Source organism: Sprattus sprattus (genome assembly GCF_963457725.1).
Source record: "Sprattus sprattus genome assembly, chromosome: 17".
Classification (NCBI taxonomy): Eukaryota; Metazoa; Chordata; class Actinopteri; order Clupeiformes; family Clupeidae; genus Sprattus; species Sprattus sprattus.
The window spans coordinates 22,083,454-22,100,625 of NC_137915.1; the positions used below are offsets into that span (position 1 = coordinate 22,083,454).

Genomic DNA, 17,172 nt, shown 5'->3' on the forward strand with positions numbered 1-17,172 from the left:
TAAGTACAGAGGAAGGCTCTAAGTGCACTGCTTTAACTGACCAGCCCAGTTAAATTATAATTACCGGTAGTCCTAACTAGGATAAAGACGCTGATTAGACAGATTTCATTTTTTCCTCTTAGGAACAACTGTAGCTGAGTTGACACAGAATAGCCTAGGCCATTTTCAAGTTTGAAAAAAGTCTTGATGCTCTACTTACACAACATGAATCAATCTCCTGGCCTGACGCACAAAATAGTTCTGTGTGCGTGTGTGTGTGAACAAACTGTTGGGAAGACACCAATACCATCAGGAAAGGGTGTGTGTGTGACTTTTTGAGGTTTAATCTGTGACAGAATTACAAGAATACGTTTCACTCATAATCTATAAAGTTTAAAAAAGGGATTGATGCTCTACTTACCACTTCAGCAAAACACCGTAAATCAATCTCCTGTTCTGACGCACAAAATAGTTCTGTGTGCGTGCGGACGTACTGTTGGGAAGAAACCAATGCCATAGGGAAAGGGAGTGTGTGTGACATTTTGACTTTTTTATAATGAGAGGCGATTAATCAACTCTCCAAGTGGCACCAAAGAAAAAGTCATCAACAGCTACCATGTCTGCAATTATTTTGTTATTTATTTGATCAAAAGTACCCCCTTCACGCCATTCCCATTCATTTATTTTTTAACATTTGGTGTTTCACATAATGGCAATATACACAATATTTCACATTCAAACACAGTCCAACATTATTGATCAAATATGAACTGAACCCACTGAAGTAACAGAGGGAAATGTATTCCTGCCTCTCTCTGACATGTCCTTTCACAGAGAACACTCACAAACACACACACACACACACACACACACACACACACACACACACACACACACACACACACACACACACACACACACACACACACACACACACACACACACACACACACACACACACACACACCACACACACACACACACACAAACACACACACACACACACACACACACACACACATACAAATCAACACTAAGGCACATTTTGAATCAAACTGTCAGGCTGCAGTATCAGGCTCTTCTGATTTCTTTCTCTAACCATTTTGTTTACCAGTGGCACCAAAGAAAATGTCATCAACAGCTACCATGTCTGCACAGTTTTTGTTATTTATTTGTTCAAAAGTACCCCCTTCCACCCCATTCCCATTCATTTATTTCTTTACATTTGGTGTTTTACATAATGGCAATATACACAATATTTCACATTCAAACACAGTCTAATATTTTGGATCAAATATGAACGGAACCCACTGAAGTAACAGAGGGAAATGTATTCCTGCCTGTCTCTGACCTGTCCTTTTACAGAGGACATGATCTTTCCTTTCACTTCAAAGGCCTTCAGCAAGGTAATGCAGACCCCTTCAGAAGCATCATCAGAGGAAAGAAAGCGCATCTTAGGGCAGCTGTTGAGGTTCTCTATACAAGGTCATGTCTAGCAGGCTCTCTGCTTACTGCCAGACAGACCATTTATATAATCCTGAAAGCTCTAAGCTGCAGTAAGTCCATGTCCAAGGCTTTTATACCTGAGGACTATAGAGAACTAAAGGAGTTTCATAATGCAAGTTTTTTTTTTTTAAATTAAAACCATGAAGATCTGCCAGTCTTGTTTATTGATTTTTGTTGTGCTGGTAGATGTTTTATTTTTATTATTATTTACACCTGTGGTTCTATTACATTCCTAAAAGCTTCCCATTGTACTGTCAGTGAAAAGCTGCATTTATGAAAGGTAGGCCATTACGCACAGCATTTCAGACAAACTTTTACCTACTGATGCAAAAGCAAATATACCATGCACACTATTGGAGAGGATTTCATCCGACATTTCTAAAAGCCTCCCATGTAACAATGAATGAAAAGATAATTCACTGACAAAATGAGTTCGAGGCTATTCAGGTTTTTGTCACATAAAGAACTCATTTCTTAAAGTCAAAGTCAGTTTTATTTAGTCACACACGACACGACACACAGCAACACACACAGGCATTTCAGGGTGGCGACACAGGACACCCCAGTGATATTAGTACTATATGATTTTAGAGTAAAAGATTCCTAAAGCATATAACATTACAAATAGCTATAAGCCTATATGGTTAAATTTGGGATGCAATTATGTAGGGAAAATGTTCTGCCCTATGAGGGGTCCCTGGCACATTGAAACCCCCATATTAAAGAATGCTTTTGTTACTGAATTTTATAGCCACGGACTGCCATGATACGAACAGTTCATTGTAATGCTCTAAAGGTATAGACTATTGACTGATTCTGGTCTTCATGTATTCCTGTGGTGTAAGGTCAGAGGTTTCCATGGGCACACTACTATGTGATGTCTGGATGAGCATGCTGGATTGTGTGTGTGTGTGTGTGTGTGTGTGTGTGTGTGTGTGTGTGTGTGTGGGTGTGGGTGCGTGTGTGGGTGCGTGTGTGTGTGTGTTTGCATGTGTGGTGGCCTTAAGTCTTCTGGATCATTGACGTGGGCACACACCAGGCAGGAAGAAGTGGAAATCAAAACCTGAAATGATTTACAGACGGCACCACATGGAGACGATTCATCTCGGGAGAAGTAATCAATTTTCCCAGTCATATACATCTGAGACACATGCTGGTATTGCTGGTAATGCATTCATTGTTTGTGGTAATATGTGGTCATTTCTCCTGTATAGGACAAAATGCTGTTTTGACTACTGCTTGCATAGAACAACTCATAGCACAGACATAAGGTATTCCAGGAGTATTCTCCGGTGAAGCAGGACTATTGTGAATCCCTTTATATTTATACACTGATCTTCAGGATAAAAATGTGAAGTGGATGAATTTAAAATTAAACATACAATTAGTGCTAAACTTACAGATGGTTTGTGACCATCACCTACAGTTTGTAATTAAAATGGAGTTGCAAGCTTCTGCTGCCCTCTTGCTGTAAAGTGTTGTGAGCTCCTGCCAAGCCCCATACATGAAGAGTTGGCAGAGAACGTCATCCAGTGGCTGCTTACTTACAGTGCAAGTAATAATAATGTAGGCAAGTAATGAACAGGGTTGAATCGATTAATGATAACAAATGCACTCGAATGACTGTATCATGCAGTCTAAATGTAATGTATGAATGAATGACTGAATGAATGAATGAATGTATGACACTGTTTCAAGGGAGAATGGCTGTTAAATTAATGAATCAGTTTTTAAGCACGGACATTTTTGTAAGTGTACTACAACCTTTTTGCGAATATCCACTTCTCCAAACGTAGAACCATTGATATAGGACATTATTACTTAACGGCTTTGGTGCCACTGCCTCGTGGAACTCTGTCTTGAAGCCGTGGCTTCTTAGGGAACATTATTTCAGTGGGACACCGAATTGGATTGTTGATTGGTGCGTTTTAGAAGGACATCCTCTGATTGGATGTTCTATGTCCAGCTACTTTAACAGGCCGACTAAATTGTTGGGCTGCTTACACTTCAGCAAGTAACGGCAGGCGGCAAATTAATGTAGCTAGCTCGCTAACTTGCGCGAATGTTTACACAACCACGCAATTAGTTTGTCACGTGTTTTTACTACTGTTTTATCATCATATTACTTTCCCCTCATGTGTGCCCGTCCATAAATTGCATGTCTATAGCACCAAATTGGGTTGGTGAATGCTGAAGTGCAAGTGAGCCTGCTAACGTTAGCCTGCAGCTATTTATTGGACTATCTGCCTTGTGAGCTTGTGAAGGTAGGTGATGTTTTCTTAGCGTATTGCTCGCATCGTTAATGGGCCTAGCAGGTTCAGTTAAACATACAAACATATTGCTGCGCGTTATTTGTGTGTAACGTGTACGAAATAAGAATTATCAGTATAAATCCCTTAGCTTAAAAAGGATGACTGGCTTGTTAGCTAGTGAAATAACGTTACCCATCAGCTAGTTACCCCGGCTTCACATTTAATATAAACGTTATCAGCAGTAAGCTAAAAGAGGCACAAAGTCGATCTAGCATTTATTGATAAAATGTCTTCTTATCGCGGATCGGTGATAAAATAATAATCCGAGTAGATCCAGTGTAGTCTTCATCCCATTGCTTTAGATCAGGGGTGCCCAAATTCTTTCTTGTCAGGGGCCAAATATTAATCGGAGTGGAGGGCCGAGGGCCAAAACCCAAGTTTTCAAGTGAGGTCATGCCCCATTACATTGAAATGTATTCAATTTGTACCCAATTAACATTAACACTAATATACATACCTGCAAACTCAGAATGAGGTGACAAACCAAACCCCTGTAGGGGGGTCTGGGGGTATCCTCCCCAAGATTTTTTTTGTGATTTTAACATGACAATTAAGCATTCTGGTATACTCCAAGAAGAAAGTAATGGGGAAAGATAACATTTGCTTCAGGTAAAAAAAGAAACATTTATTAACATATCATACTAAATTAATATAATCTATTTAGGACATACACAGGGAAGATGTTAAAATCCCTGTGCCGTAGGTATATAATGGACAATCAACAAACAGCCATTTACAAAAGGCTCATAAACATGATTGCAGGCAACAAGAGTGACCACTGATGTTTCGATGGAAATACTTCCATTATTTTCTATTTGTATCCGTAAAAGAGAAAAATATAACAGTTACGTGTAAGTGGGCCGTGGATACAAGCGCCTCTCTACTGCACTTGACTCCACAAGCAACCTCCACAAACATTTGTTACGCGAACACGAACAGGTGAAACTTTTAGCGAGAGAGCGTCATGCCTCGACCTCAACTCAGATAAGGTATCTTAAATCACCATTCAATTTGAAACTTGCACATTAACTACTGGTTGTTTTCATATTTCATATCAACACTATTTACACACAAGTAAGGTACTTACAGTTGGCAACTGCTAGCTATGAACTCTTGTTGAGATAAGTGATTTTGAACTCATGAATATGAACTAGTTCATACGAAGTTGCACAGGCACCCTGAGGGTTTATACTTTTTCCCATTATAAATGTATAAGTTAAATCGAGGAGACTATAACAACAGCTAGATAACGAGCTATCATTTCATGCAAACGGAGCTCTTCCATTTAAATCGTTATTAAAAGTTTCCTTAGCTAGTTAGTTAAATAGCATAGCAACTACATAACCATAGATATGGATCTGTATTGACAAAAGGACAAGCGCCCCCCCTTGACCCATGTAAAACAATGTTAAAGCTTTGGCCAAGCAGTGAACTGCAACCAGTCTGGGTTAAATATGACGTTGAAACAGAGAACCCGTTCAAAATGGGTTAAAATGCTGTCTAATGAATGGCGTTCTGACTCTAATTCCGACCAGAGTGCAGGCCAAAAAAAAATCCAGGGCCCCAAATTGGGCAGCCCTGCTTTAGATGTTCAGAAATGATCAATTTGTCAAACTTTGAATTAGCATAGCCGTGATGGGCAGAGTGACTCTTAGAGGTGAAGTGGCTCTACAGCTCCAGTTGTCCTAATAGTTAGTAAAGGAGATGGAACGCAGTTCTATTCATGGTTGCTAGCACAGAGAAGTTGCATTTATTGCACATGACAAAGAATGATCATATTTATGTGCCATCCATCTCTTAGGTGTCTTGACCATGTCTTTCCATTCAAGCCGGGGTTGTCCCAGAGGGCGCCCCCCTCCAGGGCCACACAGCTCTCCCCAAAACTTCCGCCCCCCCAGCCTGAGGCCTCCCGCTCCCCAGGCCCACATGGCCTCCTACCACTACGAGCAACCGCCGCCACCCCCCTGCTCAGGCTACAGCGGGCAGAGCAGCGGGTACCCACCCCCACGACCAGACTTCCTACCGTACTCCCTCTCTGCGCCTCCACAGCCACCTGCCCCTGTCAACCAGTGTCCCATGCGTCCTCCCTACAGCAGTGCCCCGTCCCGCCTGCAGGGCTTTTCTCCGGAGGCCCCCAGCTACCCACCGCCACCCATTCCCAGCCCCTCTGGTGCTCCCCCCAATGCCCAGAACCCATACTCCTACATGATGCCCAATGTCCCCCCTCCGCCTCTGCCCCTGCACCCTCCAATGCCCCCAGCAGTGAGCTATCAGCCTGGGTACCCCCCACTGTCTTACGCCAACCCATCCTACCCACCCCCAGGATTCAATCCTGCCCCCTTCCGCCAGGCGCCCCCATATAAGAGTGAGAAGCCTCTGCCTGACCGGCCCAGATCGCCTGAGCGTGGCAGGGGTCACCACACTGACCACCGGCACAAGAGCTATGGGTACAGCAGCCACAGCGTCGACAGACACAAGATGGAGTATGGCACAGACAGGAATGAAAGGGGCCGGAGCGACGAGAGGAGGAGGTCGGAGGGTGGACGTTACCGTGGGGATTATGATAGGCCCCGGAGTCCCCCCAGACACAGGAGTCCGGAACGCAGCAGGTGTTAGTGTGTGTGTGTGTGTGTGTGTGTGTGTGTGTGTGTGTGTGTGTTTGTGTGTGTATATGTGTGTTTAAGCATGTATCTTTCTGTCTATGGCACGACTATGTTTGGTTTGTGTTTGTATCTACAAGCTTGTATGACACATATTGTAGGTATGTTTATGATTTGACAATCTGATATGTTTTGTTGAAAGCTCCTGACTAGAGGTGCACCGAAATTTTGGCAACCGAAAAAATTCGGCCGAAAACGCAAAAAAAGACACATTCGGCTTTCGTCCGAAACCCAAATGAGTGGCCGAATCGGAGGCCGAAAATGTGACGCAAAATTATACAATCTTGTCTGATTACACAAGCAAGGAGCGCAGGCCACCTATACGATCTCAAAATAGTAAAATGTAACAATGACACCACCCCCTCTAGATTTGTATGGGTCGTCAGAGTTCCTAATTTCCGTCTCCTCAATGCAATGTATTTCTGCAACTTGTCTTCTAATGCCTTCTCAGTTAGCTTACGTGATCTTCCCTGCGCCATCATATCCTCTACACTTCTCTGTTCTTCCCCATCAAACATCGTACACGTTGCAGAGTTAATGCTCAAGCTGTATGCCACAGTTCAAAAGCTCTTCCTTACACGGAACTTTTCTTTATAAACGAGTGCAAAGCAGCTTCTCAAAAATCGCTAAAAACTCCACATTGACTGATTCAAGGCAGGCTATCAGTGTAGATTCTTGCTAGGGGTGAATCACGTTGCTATTTCCAGCATGGAGCAGTTACAGTTTAACTTTCGTTTTTATCCAATTTCAATAGTTATCTTCATTCATCCGTATATCTTCGTATCTTCTTAATACTGAAAGATAGAAAGGATTTTTCGATACCTGTTCTCGTAGAATGCTTCAATGAATTACCAGTTCCAACTTTAGCTTCGGTGGGGAGACGTCCTTTTCACCGGTGCAGGAAGCTAGCTGCGTTCCACCCCTTGTACAGGCAATCCAGCGAAGTTCAGCTAAGCTAGTTTTTTGACTAAATGTAGTGGCACTCCATCTGTCTGAGTCTTCTGTACCACGTTTTTTGAGTTCAGTTCTAAAGCTATTAATTGACACGCGTGAAACAAGATAAACTTCAATAAAAAATGTTTACTGGATCAAAAATAGAAATACAAGTTTGCACGGTCAAAAAACTATGTCGCTTCCAACATCTGAGCTCAAAATCTAAAACTAACAGTTCCTTGATATCAGTTCTCCAACATTTGAAGATTTCAAATAAACATTTTTCCTTGAAAAACATGTCTAAACATTTATTGTAAGCAGTAGATTTAAGCAATATTTAAAAATAGTGTTTTGACAACTTTAAACGGAACTGTCATTTTCGGTTTCGGTTTCGTTATTCGGCCAAGCGATTAATTATTTTTCGGTTTCAGCCACAAATTTTCATTTCGGTGCATCTCTACTCCTGACTTGATATTACAAATGTTTATGTTTTAAAGCAAGGGACTATTATGACTTATGTTTATGGCAAACTTAAACTATAAGATACTATAACTATATGGTATGTGGTTGTTGGCTGTTTCACATAGGGAGCGGTATCGCCATAGAGACAACCGCAGTTCACCGACTCCGGACAGGCACCGGAAGCGTGGACGGAGCCGCTCGGGCAGCCGTGATAGGAAGAGGGGACGCTGGGAAGAAGAGCGCGAGCGCAGGTCGGAGGTTGGCTCAGGGTCAGGGGGTCGTGAGCGGAGCCATGCCTCCTCTTCCTCCTCGTTCAGGAGCCGCGAGCCCGAGGATACACCTACCCCCAGCGATCGCCACGACGACGATAAGGAAAAGGATAAGGATAGGGATAAGGATAAGGATGAGGAGGAGCAGCAACTGCTGAAGCCGGCATGGATCCGGTGCACGCATGCCGAGAACTACTTCTCCAATGATCCTATGGACCAAGTGGTACCTAACTAGAGCTTGCACGCACGCACCGACACACGTACATGCACGCACATGCACGCACATGCACGCATGCACACACACTGGGGTGCATGCAGATTAAAGTACAGCCGCGGAAAAAATTAAGAGACCACTTCAAAATTATCAGTTTCTCTGGTTTTACTATTTATTGGTATGTGTTAAAGTAAAATGTACATTTTTGTTTTATTCTATAACCTACTGGCAACATTCCTACCAAATTTCAAATAAAAATATTGTCATTTAGATCATTTATTTGCAGAAAAATGACAATTGGTCAAAATAGCAAAAAAGATGCAGTGTCTTCAGATCTCGAATAATGCAAAGAAAACAAGCTCATATTCATTTTTAAACTACACAATACTAATGCTTTAACTTAGGAAGAGTTCAGAAGTCAATATTTGGTGGAATAACCTTGATTTAAAATCACAACTTTCATGTGTCTTGGCATGCTCTCCACCAGTCTTTCACATAGCCGTTGGGTGACTTTATGCTACTCCTGGCGCAAGAATTCAAGCAGCTCGGCTTCTTTTCATGGCTTGTGACCATCCATCTTCCTCTTGATCACATTTCAGAGGTTTTTTATGGGATTCAGGTCTCGAAATTGGGCTGGCCATGACAGGGTCCTGATCTGGTGGTACTCCATCCACACCTTTACTGGCCTGGCTGTGTGGCATGGAGCATTGCCCTGCTGGAAAAAACACTTCTCAGAGTTGGGGAACATTGTCAGAGCAAAAGGAAGCAAGTTTTTCTTCCGGGACAACGTTGTACTTTGCCTGGCTGAGGTTTGTAAAAGACCATAAGGATTGAACCAAAGCGGACTGGAGGTCCTTCTAAGTTCGTCTTCTCTGATGAGTCCAATTTTCAGCTTTGCCCAACACATGGTCGTCTGATGGTTAGACGGAGACCTGGAGAGGCCTACAAGCCACAGCACTGCATGAAATGTGGGATTTACGACAATCTTCGACCCTGTGTATTGCCGTAGAAGCCCACATTGGTGTGAACCCCCCCCCCCCCCCCTTCGCCTTGGCCAGGCCTTGCTTTTGTTATGTTAATTGAATTGACCTGGATTGAAAACAACTCCCCCCCCCCCCCCGACAGGGGAGGCACCCCGTCACTGCTTCACTGATTTAAAAAACTATAACTGAAAGTCACAGGTTCGATCCCCACTAGTGGCAACCATGGCCCAAGTTGCTTAACGACTGTTAACGACTCTTAATGACTGTTATCAGAGTAAGCCTGACTCTGTATAATTACATGCCAGAAACGAATCTCAAGAACATTTAGGTGAAATAATAATATATAAGTTAGGAACATTACACATAGCCTAAGTTAAAACGTTTAAACACATACCACCATAAACATGTGAGATAATTCGATGAGAGACATTGCAAGACAGCTTACTCACTGCTTCGTCAAATAAGAGATGTCAACTATACATATCTGGAAACCACTTACAGATTCCGATTAGCTAAATTTGCGTCTGGATGGAAAGGTGTTATCTTTCTCCATCCCACCCATGCTAAGCCATTTCTAGCATAACATGCGATCTACCGTGGAAAACAGAAGGCAGGCGATTTTTTTATCAGTTCTCACCACACAACGACGTCGCATCTTTGCTCCTTGAATGTCCAGTGGTGTAGTCCAGTGTATACGCAGGTACACGGAGTATAGGCTACCCACTTATTTTTCAGTCAGCATTGGGTATACCCACTTCTCAAAACAGGGTGTTTATCCTGTGCTGTATGAATAAATAAAGAGTATACCCACTTCTCCAGGGAACACTACACCACTATGAATGTCGAAATGTAATGGTATGGTGTTATTGAAACTTACTACGTGTAAAAAAGACTAGAAATTGAACGTTTATTATTCGAGTCTAAAGTTTCTAATGTTGCCTCGGGCGCCTTTACGGTGAACATAATTAAAACGTCACATAAGTCCACTAAACAATACCCAATTCGCACGCTCCAGTAACAGAAGATAAATACCCCAGAGGAGGGAGGAATGATAAACCAGGTACTTGGTCGCACCGACTAGCCAGGTCCTCACCAGCAAAGGTGGCTAAGCGGTTTGAAACAGCACCATTAGGTACGCAGTACCACTGACCTGAAGAGCGCAGGTTCAAATCTCGCGAAGCTCGCGCAAAATCTACCTGAAAAGTCACAGGTTAGATATTTACGAGTGGCAAACATGTCCCAAGTTGCGAAATGACTATCTCAATACCAGAGTAAGCCCGACTCTGTATAATTACATGCCAAACGTGAATCTCAAGAACAGTACAGAGAGGAAGCTCCGGAATATGAGTGGAACAGCCTAAACATTGCAACCCGCGAACTCTGAAAATGAAAGGCAAAGTAAGAATCGTGATACCCCCAAAATCAAAACCCTAAAGACAGAACTCTGAAAACGGAAGGCAAATCAAGAAATGTGATAACCTCGGAGCAAAACCCTAAAGACAGAGTATTAATTAAATTATTATCGTGTACATTTTAATTTCGTTTTTATGGGGCAATAGCTGTACATGGGAGGGGATACGTTTTGTCAGTTGAAAGCTGACCTATAGACAGAATCTCATTCCGTCTCATCACAAGACGTTTTAATTCAATTCCTTGTCGTTTTCAACCAATGGCTGCAGCAGGGTGTGTGTGGCTAGACTGCTGACAGTCAATATGCTAATAAGAGCCTTTCACACCTCTGTCAGCGGGAGGTGAGAATTAACACATCGCCCCCCTCTCCCCTCTTGGTCTGTATTCGGGAAATTCCGTGAATTTGCGGCAGACGGAAATTTCGGGGGAATGTCCGATATCAACCAGGAATGCATATCATTCGCGGCAGTATCACAGCGTTTACGGGCCCGATAATCTTGCTTTTCGTGCAGTGCAGAGTCTTGCACCTACTGTGAAATTGGACTCATCAGAGAAGACGAACTTAGAAGAACCTCCAGTCCGCTTTGGTTCAATCCTTATGGTCTTTTACAAACCTCAGCCAGGCAAAGTAAAACGTTGTCCCGGAAAAAAAACTTGCTGAATCCCATAAAAAACCTCTGAAATGTGATCAAGAGGAAGATGGATGGTCACAAGCCATGAAAAGAAGCCGAGCTGCTTGAATTCTTGCTCCAGGAGTAGCATAAAGTCACCCAACGGCAATGTGAAAGACTGGTGGAGAGCATGCCAAGACACATGAAAGTTGTGATTTTAAATCAAGGTTATTCCACCAAATATTGATTTCTGAACTCTTCCTAAGTTAAAGCATTAGTATTGTGTAGTTTAAAAATGAATATGAGCTTGTTTTCTTTGCATTATTCGAGATCTGAAGACACTGCATCTTTTTTGCTATTTTGACCAGTTGTCATTTTTCTGCAAATAAATGATCTAAATGACAATATTTGTATTTGAAATTTGGTAGGAATGTTGCCCGTAGGTTATAGAATAAAACAAAAATGTACATTTTACTTTAACACATACCAATAAATAGTAAAACCAGAGAAACTGATAATTTTGAAGTGGTCTCTTAATTTTTTCCGCGGCTGTATATTACATTATCAGCATGCAACTATGAACACACACTATGCCAGGTGAGTCATACATTGCTAGTGAATATTTTACAGGAGATGCCAGTCTTTAGTTTCAGTTCTGGAATTATGTCTAGAACATGAGAAGCTTTAATTAACAGTTGGACCTCTTTGGAGCCCCAATTATGTTGATATTTGTGACGTGTGCTGACTGTGAGGTTTGTTTTCTCAGGGGGACTCTACAGTGGTCGGTACCAGTAAGCTGAAGGTTCTGTATGGGCGCTTTGAGGAGGAGCTGGGTCGCAGGCAGGAGAGCGCCAAGGAAGCCCGACCCAAATGGGAGCCGCCCAGAACCAAACTGGATGAAGACGAAGGTACACTTTCTGCTCTACTCACTGTCCTTTCTGACCCTAACAACCTGTTATGCATATTTTCTTGCTTTGACTACATACCCCACAATGCATTTCTGTCCACGCTAATGCCACAGATAGACTCTTGTTTTTCCTTGGCATTACCCTAATGCTTCACGGGTTGTGTTTTCAGTGGCAGGCTGCAGATGAACAATAGCTAGAATGAAAGTTTTGCTAGCTTTGATCTCAAAACCTATAATGTTGTATCCTTTTGATCTTCCTATTATATCCTCATCATTGTCTCTATAGCCACACTACAACACTGAAGGGTAGTTGCTTACTTACTACCTCTGCATGGTTTAAGCAAGGTGGCACAGCCTGCTTTCCCCTTAGACAGGGCTAATAATAAATGATAATAAACCAGGTGTTGCCAGACTCCAGGGGTAGATGCAGTGGCGTAATGTAGTTATGACAGGCCCCGGTGCAGGCCATTATGATGGGCTAGTCAGTGGCGTTAGGTAGTTATGACGGGCCCTAGTGCATGCTAGATATTAGTCATGAGGCGTGCACACACTCCATTGGCGTATTTATATTTGAATAACAATGTGTTGGATTTTACGGTTGAATAAGTTACTTCGGCTATTGTATTGGAAAAGTAGACAGGTTACCAAGAAAGCGTTCAGAAACATGGATTGTGCTGTGACTCGCGGTAACGTAAACAGACGGTCAAAGTGCTGGAATATTCTTAAAACACAGATGAAAGGCATTATTTGGTACGGCGGCACAGACAGCAGCTTTACTCACATCAGAAATACACATACACAATAAAACAAAGGCTTGGCGGCGACGGGACTCCGAAATTATAGCAACCTGTTAAATAAGGGCTCGGCAGTTTGAAGGATAGGAGTTGTGCAGGAAACGTTATTGCTATATCCCTGTTTTAGTGGTCATTAGCTGGCAGGCAAAGATGAGCTATATGACCAGGCAAAACTTCTGTCTGACCACTACAACAGGGACATAGGAATAACGTTTGGTGCACAACTCCTATCATTCAGGGCCTGCTTTAGAGCAGAGATTGCTCAGCAGTCCGTAGTCTCTCAATTTGCAAAGATGCTGATTCTGGATCATCACTCAGTAAAATCCACCTTCGGTGAGGTGTGCACTGCCCTGCTATTGTTTTTGACGCACCTGAGGAGCAGGAGACGCTGAATGGTCAGGCTATCCTCCATGCATCACCATTTTTATGTTTGAAAGGCATCATTCGGCTTGCAGGTGTGCTGTGCCTCTGGCTGTGCTCAGTCATCTTGTCAGCCTTGACATTCAGATTTTGCGCCTAAACTACCCAGCAATCATCATCATTGCAAATCTGAATATGACAAAAATACAGAAGAAAATAAGAACTTATCCATTTCATTGAATTGTTTTTAATAGTTTCCATAGTGTATGTAAGATAAGCATATCATTTTGCATTTTAGTGTCATCTGATCTCTGTGTGTGTGTGTGTGTGTGTGTGTGTGTGTGTGTGTGTGTGTGTGTGGTGCAGGTGAGAGCTCCAGTGCGTCTGAGTGTGAATCTGATGAAGAGGGCTCAAGCTGTTCCAGCAGCTCTGACTCTGATGTGTTTGATGTCATCGCCGAGATCAAACGCAAGAAGGCCCACCCTGACCGCCTGCACGAGGAGCTGTGGTACAATGACCCTGGACAGGTCTGTGACCCCTTAGTGCTCCTCTCTGACCTCTCTCTCACTCACTCACACCTTCTCTCTTTCTCTCTCTCCCTCTCTCTCATTCACTCACACCTTCTCTCTCTCCCCCTCTCTCTCTCTCTCTGAAAGTAATTAATTTATACCATATATTGGAAGACTCAGTCGTGGATTGATGAAGGATCTAGGTTTAATCTTGAACAATGGTGGCCATCATTGTGAGACAGAGCTTGAAGTCCAACTCGCCCAGAGCTTCACCTCAAGATAATCTGACTTTTCATCCAAAAACAGTATGTTAAATACACTAAGTTTAGGGGTGTTGCCATCTATTCAAATAGGCCCCTTTGTCTCGACCTGGGGCGGGGGAGGTGAGAGCAATCTCACACCTCTCTCCCAGGTCACGACCAAGGAAGTATATTCACCCAGGAAATGCTTACATGCTGGTAAGTTACATTTATAACTAGGTATAAGAACATTGACTTATTGACTATGGCATATCAAATGACCAGTCCCTTCATCTCTCACACTCAAGGCTGGATTTTACTTCTCCGTACAGCACGATTTTAGGCACATAGGAACGCCTTCAGGTAGCTGGAACGCCTTCTCAGGTAGCTGAAACGCCCTCTCAGTGCTCTCCAGAGCCCTCGGACAGCTCTCCGTGTCCCCGCAAAAATTCTGTCGGTCTGTTCATGGCGACGGATACTACTTGGCCGTGATTGGCCCACTACGACATGCAGAGGCTCACAAACAAGCCCCGTTAAAAGTACAACCGCGCACGAGAGGGAGATAAGCATATTGAAATTAAATTATTAACATTGAAAGACATTACACATGATAGGCATCTGCTATGCCCAAATAAAACTCACATTGTATGCTATACTAGAAGAGGCACAACAAAAGGGTCTTACCATTGAAGATATTTGTTTTTTCTTGTAAACTTGAAGTCCACGTATACAACGTAAGCACGGGATTTTTCAATATGTTGCGATCATTTTCGAAATCTCCACTAAAAAACACTTGTTAGGAATGTCATCCATTCATATCGATGTGAATCCATCAATACTCATACAACTTTAACTGTGATGTGTTTTCCTTTCATTTCACAACTTATTTATTGTATAATTCAGATAGCAATTGCCCCTTTGTAAACATTAGGCTACACATCGTATGGTCTCGTCACATGATCAGATAGAGATTTGACATTGGACAACATAACAAAAATTACCCAGGAATCATCATTGAAAATCTGACGAAAATACCAAAGAAAATAAGAATGTATGCATTTAATTGAATCGTTTTTTAATAGTTTCTATAGTGTAAGATAAGCATATAATTTAGTTGTAGATCGCTACTGTTTCTCCCACAAAAAATACCTACCATGATAGAGATAAGTTTGCCCTTTCAGCTGTATAACATTAGACAAAGTCAACATATTGTGTGTCTGCTGATACCTGTTGCATTTGAGCAGTGACAACGGTAGTACAGTGGCAATTGTGGTTTAGAGGCAATGCTAACTAACGACATAAAGACGCCATGGAATTGCATTCCTTTGGCAAGTAAACCGCTTCTGCGCCTGCAGTTGTGGTAATGAATTGTTTTCAGCACCCACAGCCGTTGGAGCACTATAACGGGACATAAGTGCTAACTAGTACGTACTATCTGGCCGCCCGCCCACCCGCCCGACTATCCGACCCGACAGTTTGAGTACTTTAATGGCACCTTCACACCTTCTCTCTCTCTCACTCACTCACACCTTCTCTCTCTCCCTTTCTCTCTCTCTCACTCACTCACACCTTCTCTCTTTCCCTCTCTCTCACTCACTCACACCTTCTCTCTCTCCCTTTCTCTCTCTCTCACTCACTCACACCTTCTCTCTCTCCCTTTCTCTCTCTCTCACTCACTCACACCTTCTCTCTCTCCCTTTCTCTCTCTCTCACTCACTCACACCTTCTCTCTCTCCCTTTCTCTCTCTCTCACTCACTCACACCTTCTCTCTATCCCTTTCTCTCTCTCTCACTCACTCACACCTTCTCTCTATCCCTCTCTCTCTCTCGCTTACACCTTCTCTCTATCCCTCTCTCTTTCTCTCTCTCCCTCTCCCTCTCTCTCACTCACTCACACCTTCTCTCTCTCCCTTTCTCTCTCTCTCACTCACTCACACCTTCTCTCTATCCCTCTCTCTCTCTCGCTTACACCTTCTCTCTATCCCTCTCTCTTTCTCCCTCTCCCTCTCTCTCACTCACTCACACCTTCTCTCTATCCCTCTCTCTCTCTCGCTTACACCTTCTCTCTATCCCTCTCTCTCTCTCCCTCTCCCTCTCTCTCACACTCACACCTTCTCTCTTTCCCTTTCTCTCTCTCACTCACTCACACTTTCTCTCTCTCTCTCTCTAACACCTTCTCTCTCTCCCTCTTTCTCTCTCTCCATCTCTCTCACTCACACCTTCTCTCTCTCCCTCAAACTCACACCTTCTCTCTTTCCCTTTCTCTCTCTCTCTCTCACTCACTCACACATTCTCTCTCTCTCTCTCACTCACACCTTCTCTCTCTCCCTCTTTCTCTCTCTCTCTTTCTCTCTCACACTCACTCACTCTTTCTCTCTCACTCACTCTGAGGTTTCTTCTTTTCTCCAAGTTTACGTTTGCATGCATGTAATCACGGCTCTCTCTTTTTCTGTGTGTGTGTGTGTGTGTGTGTGTGTGTCTGTGTGTGTGTGTGTGTGTGTGTGTGTGTGTGTGTGTGTGTGTGTGTCTGTTGCAGATGAATGATGGTCCTTTGTGTAAGTGCAGTGCCAAATCCAGACGTACAGGAATCCGCCACAGCATCTACCCTGGAGAAGAGGTCTGCTCTTTCCCTTCGAACACACTTGTGCATTACCATACACTCCATTTTAACACTGACATGCTCAAGCTCGAACACACTTGTGCATTACCATACACTCCATTTTAACACTGACATGCTCAAGCTCGAACACACTTGTGCATTACCATACACTCCATTTTAACACTGACATGCTCAAGCTCGAACACACTTGTGCATTACCATACACTCCATTTTAACACTGACATGCTCAAGCTCGAACACACTTGTGCATTACCATACACTCCATTTTAACACTGACATGCTCAAGCTCGAACACACTTGTGCATTACCATACACTCCATTTTAACACTGACATGCTCAAGCTCGAACACACTTGTGCATTACCATACACTCCATTTTAACACTGACATGCTCAAGCTCGAACA

General features: G+C 43.1%; 1 protein-coding gene across 1 annotated transcript in view; it reads left to right on the plus strand.

Moving 5' to 3' along the window:
* The first annotated feature begins 3,557 nt into the window (after nucleotides 1-3,557).
* drosha (drosha ribonuclease III) overlaps nucleotides 3,558-17,172 on the plus strand; it is a 91,125-nt gene continuing 77,510 nt past the window's right edge. The window contains exons 1-6 of the mRNA XM_080855302.1: nucleotides 3,558-3,749; nucleotides 5,599-6,406; nucleotides 7,978-8,344; nucleotides 12,106-12,247; nucleotides 13,767-13,927; nucleotides 16,685-16,765. Of these exons, the coding sequence (XP_080711428.1) occupies nucleotides 5,610-6,406; nucleotides 7,978-8,344; nucleotides 12,106-12,247; nucleotides 13,767-13,927; nucleotides 16,685-16,765 (1,548 nt within the window). The 5' untranslated portion in view covers nucleotides 3,558-3,749; nucleotides 5,599-5,609. The remainder of the gene's footprint in view (nucleotides 3,750-5,598; nucleotides 6,407-7,977; nucleotides 8,345-12,105; nucleotides 12,248-13,766; nucleotides 13,928-16,684; nucleotides 16,766-17,172) is intronic.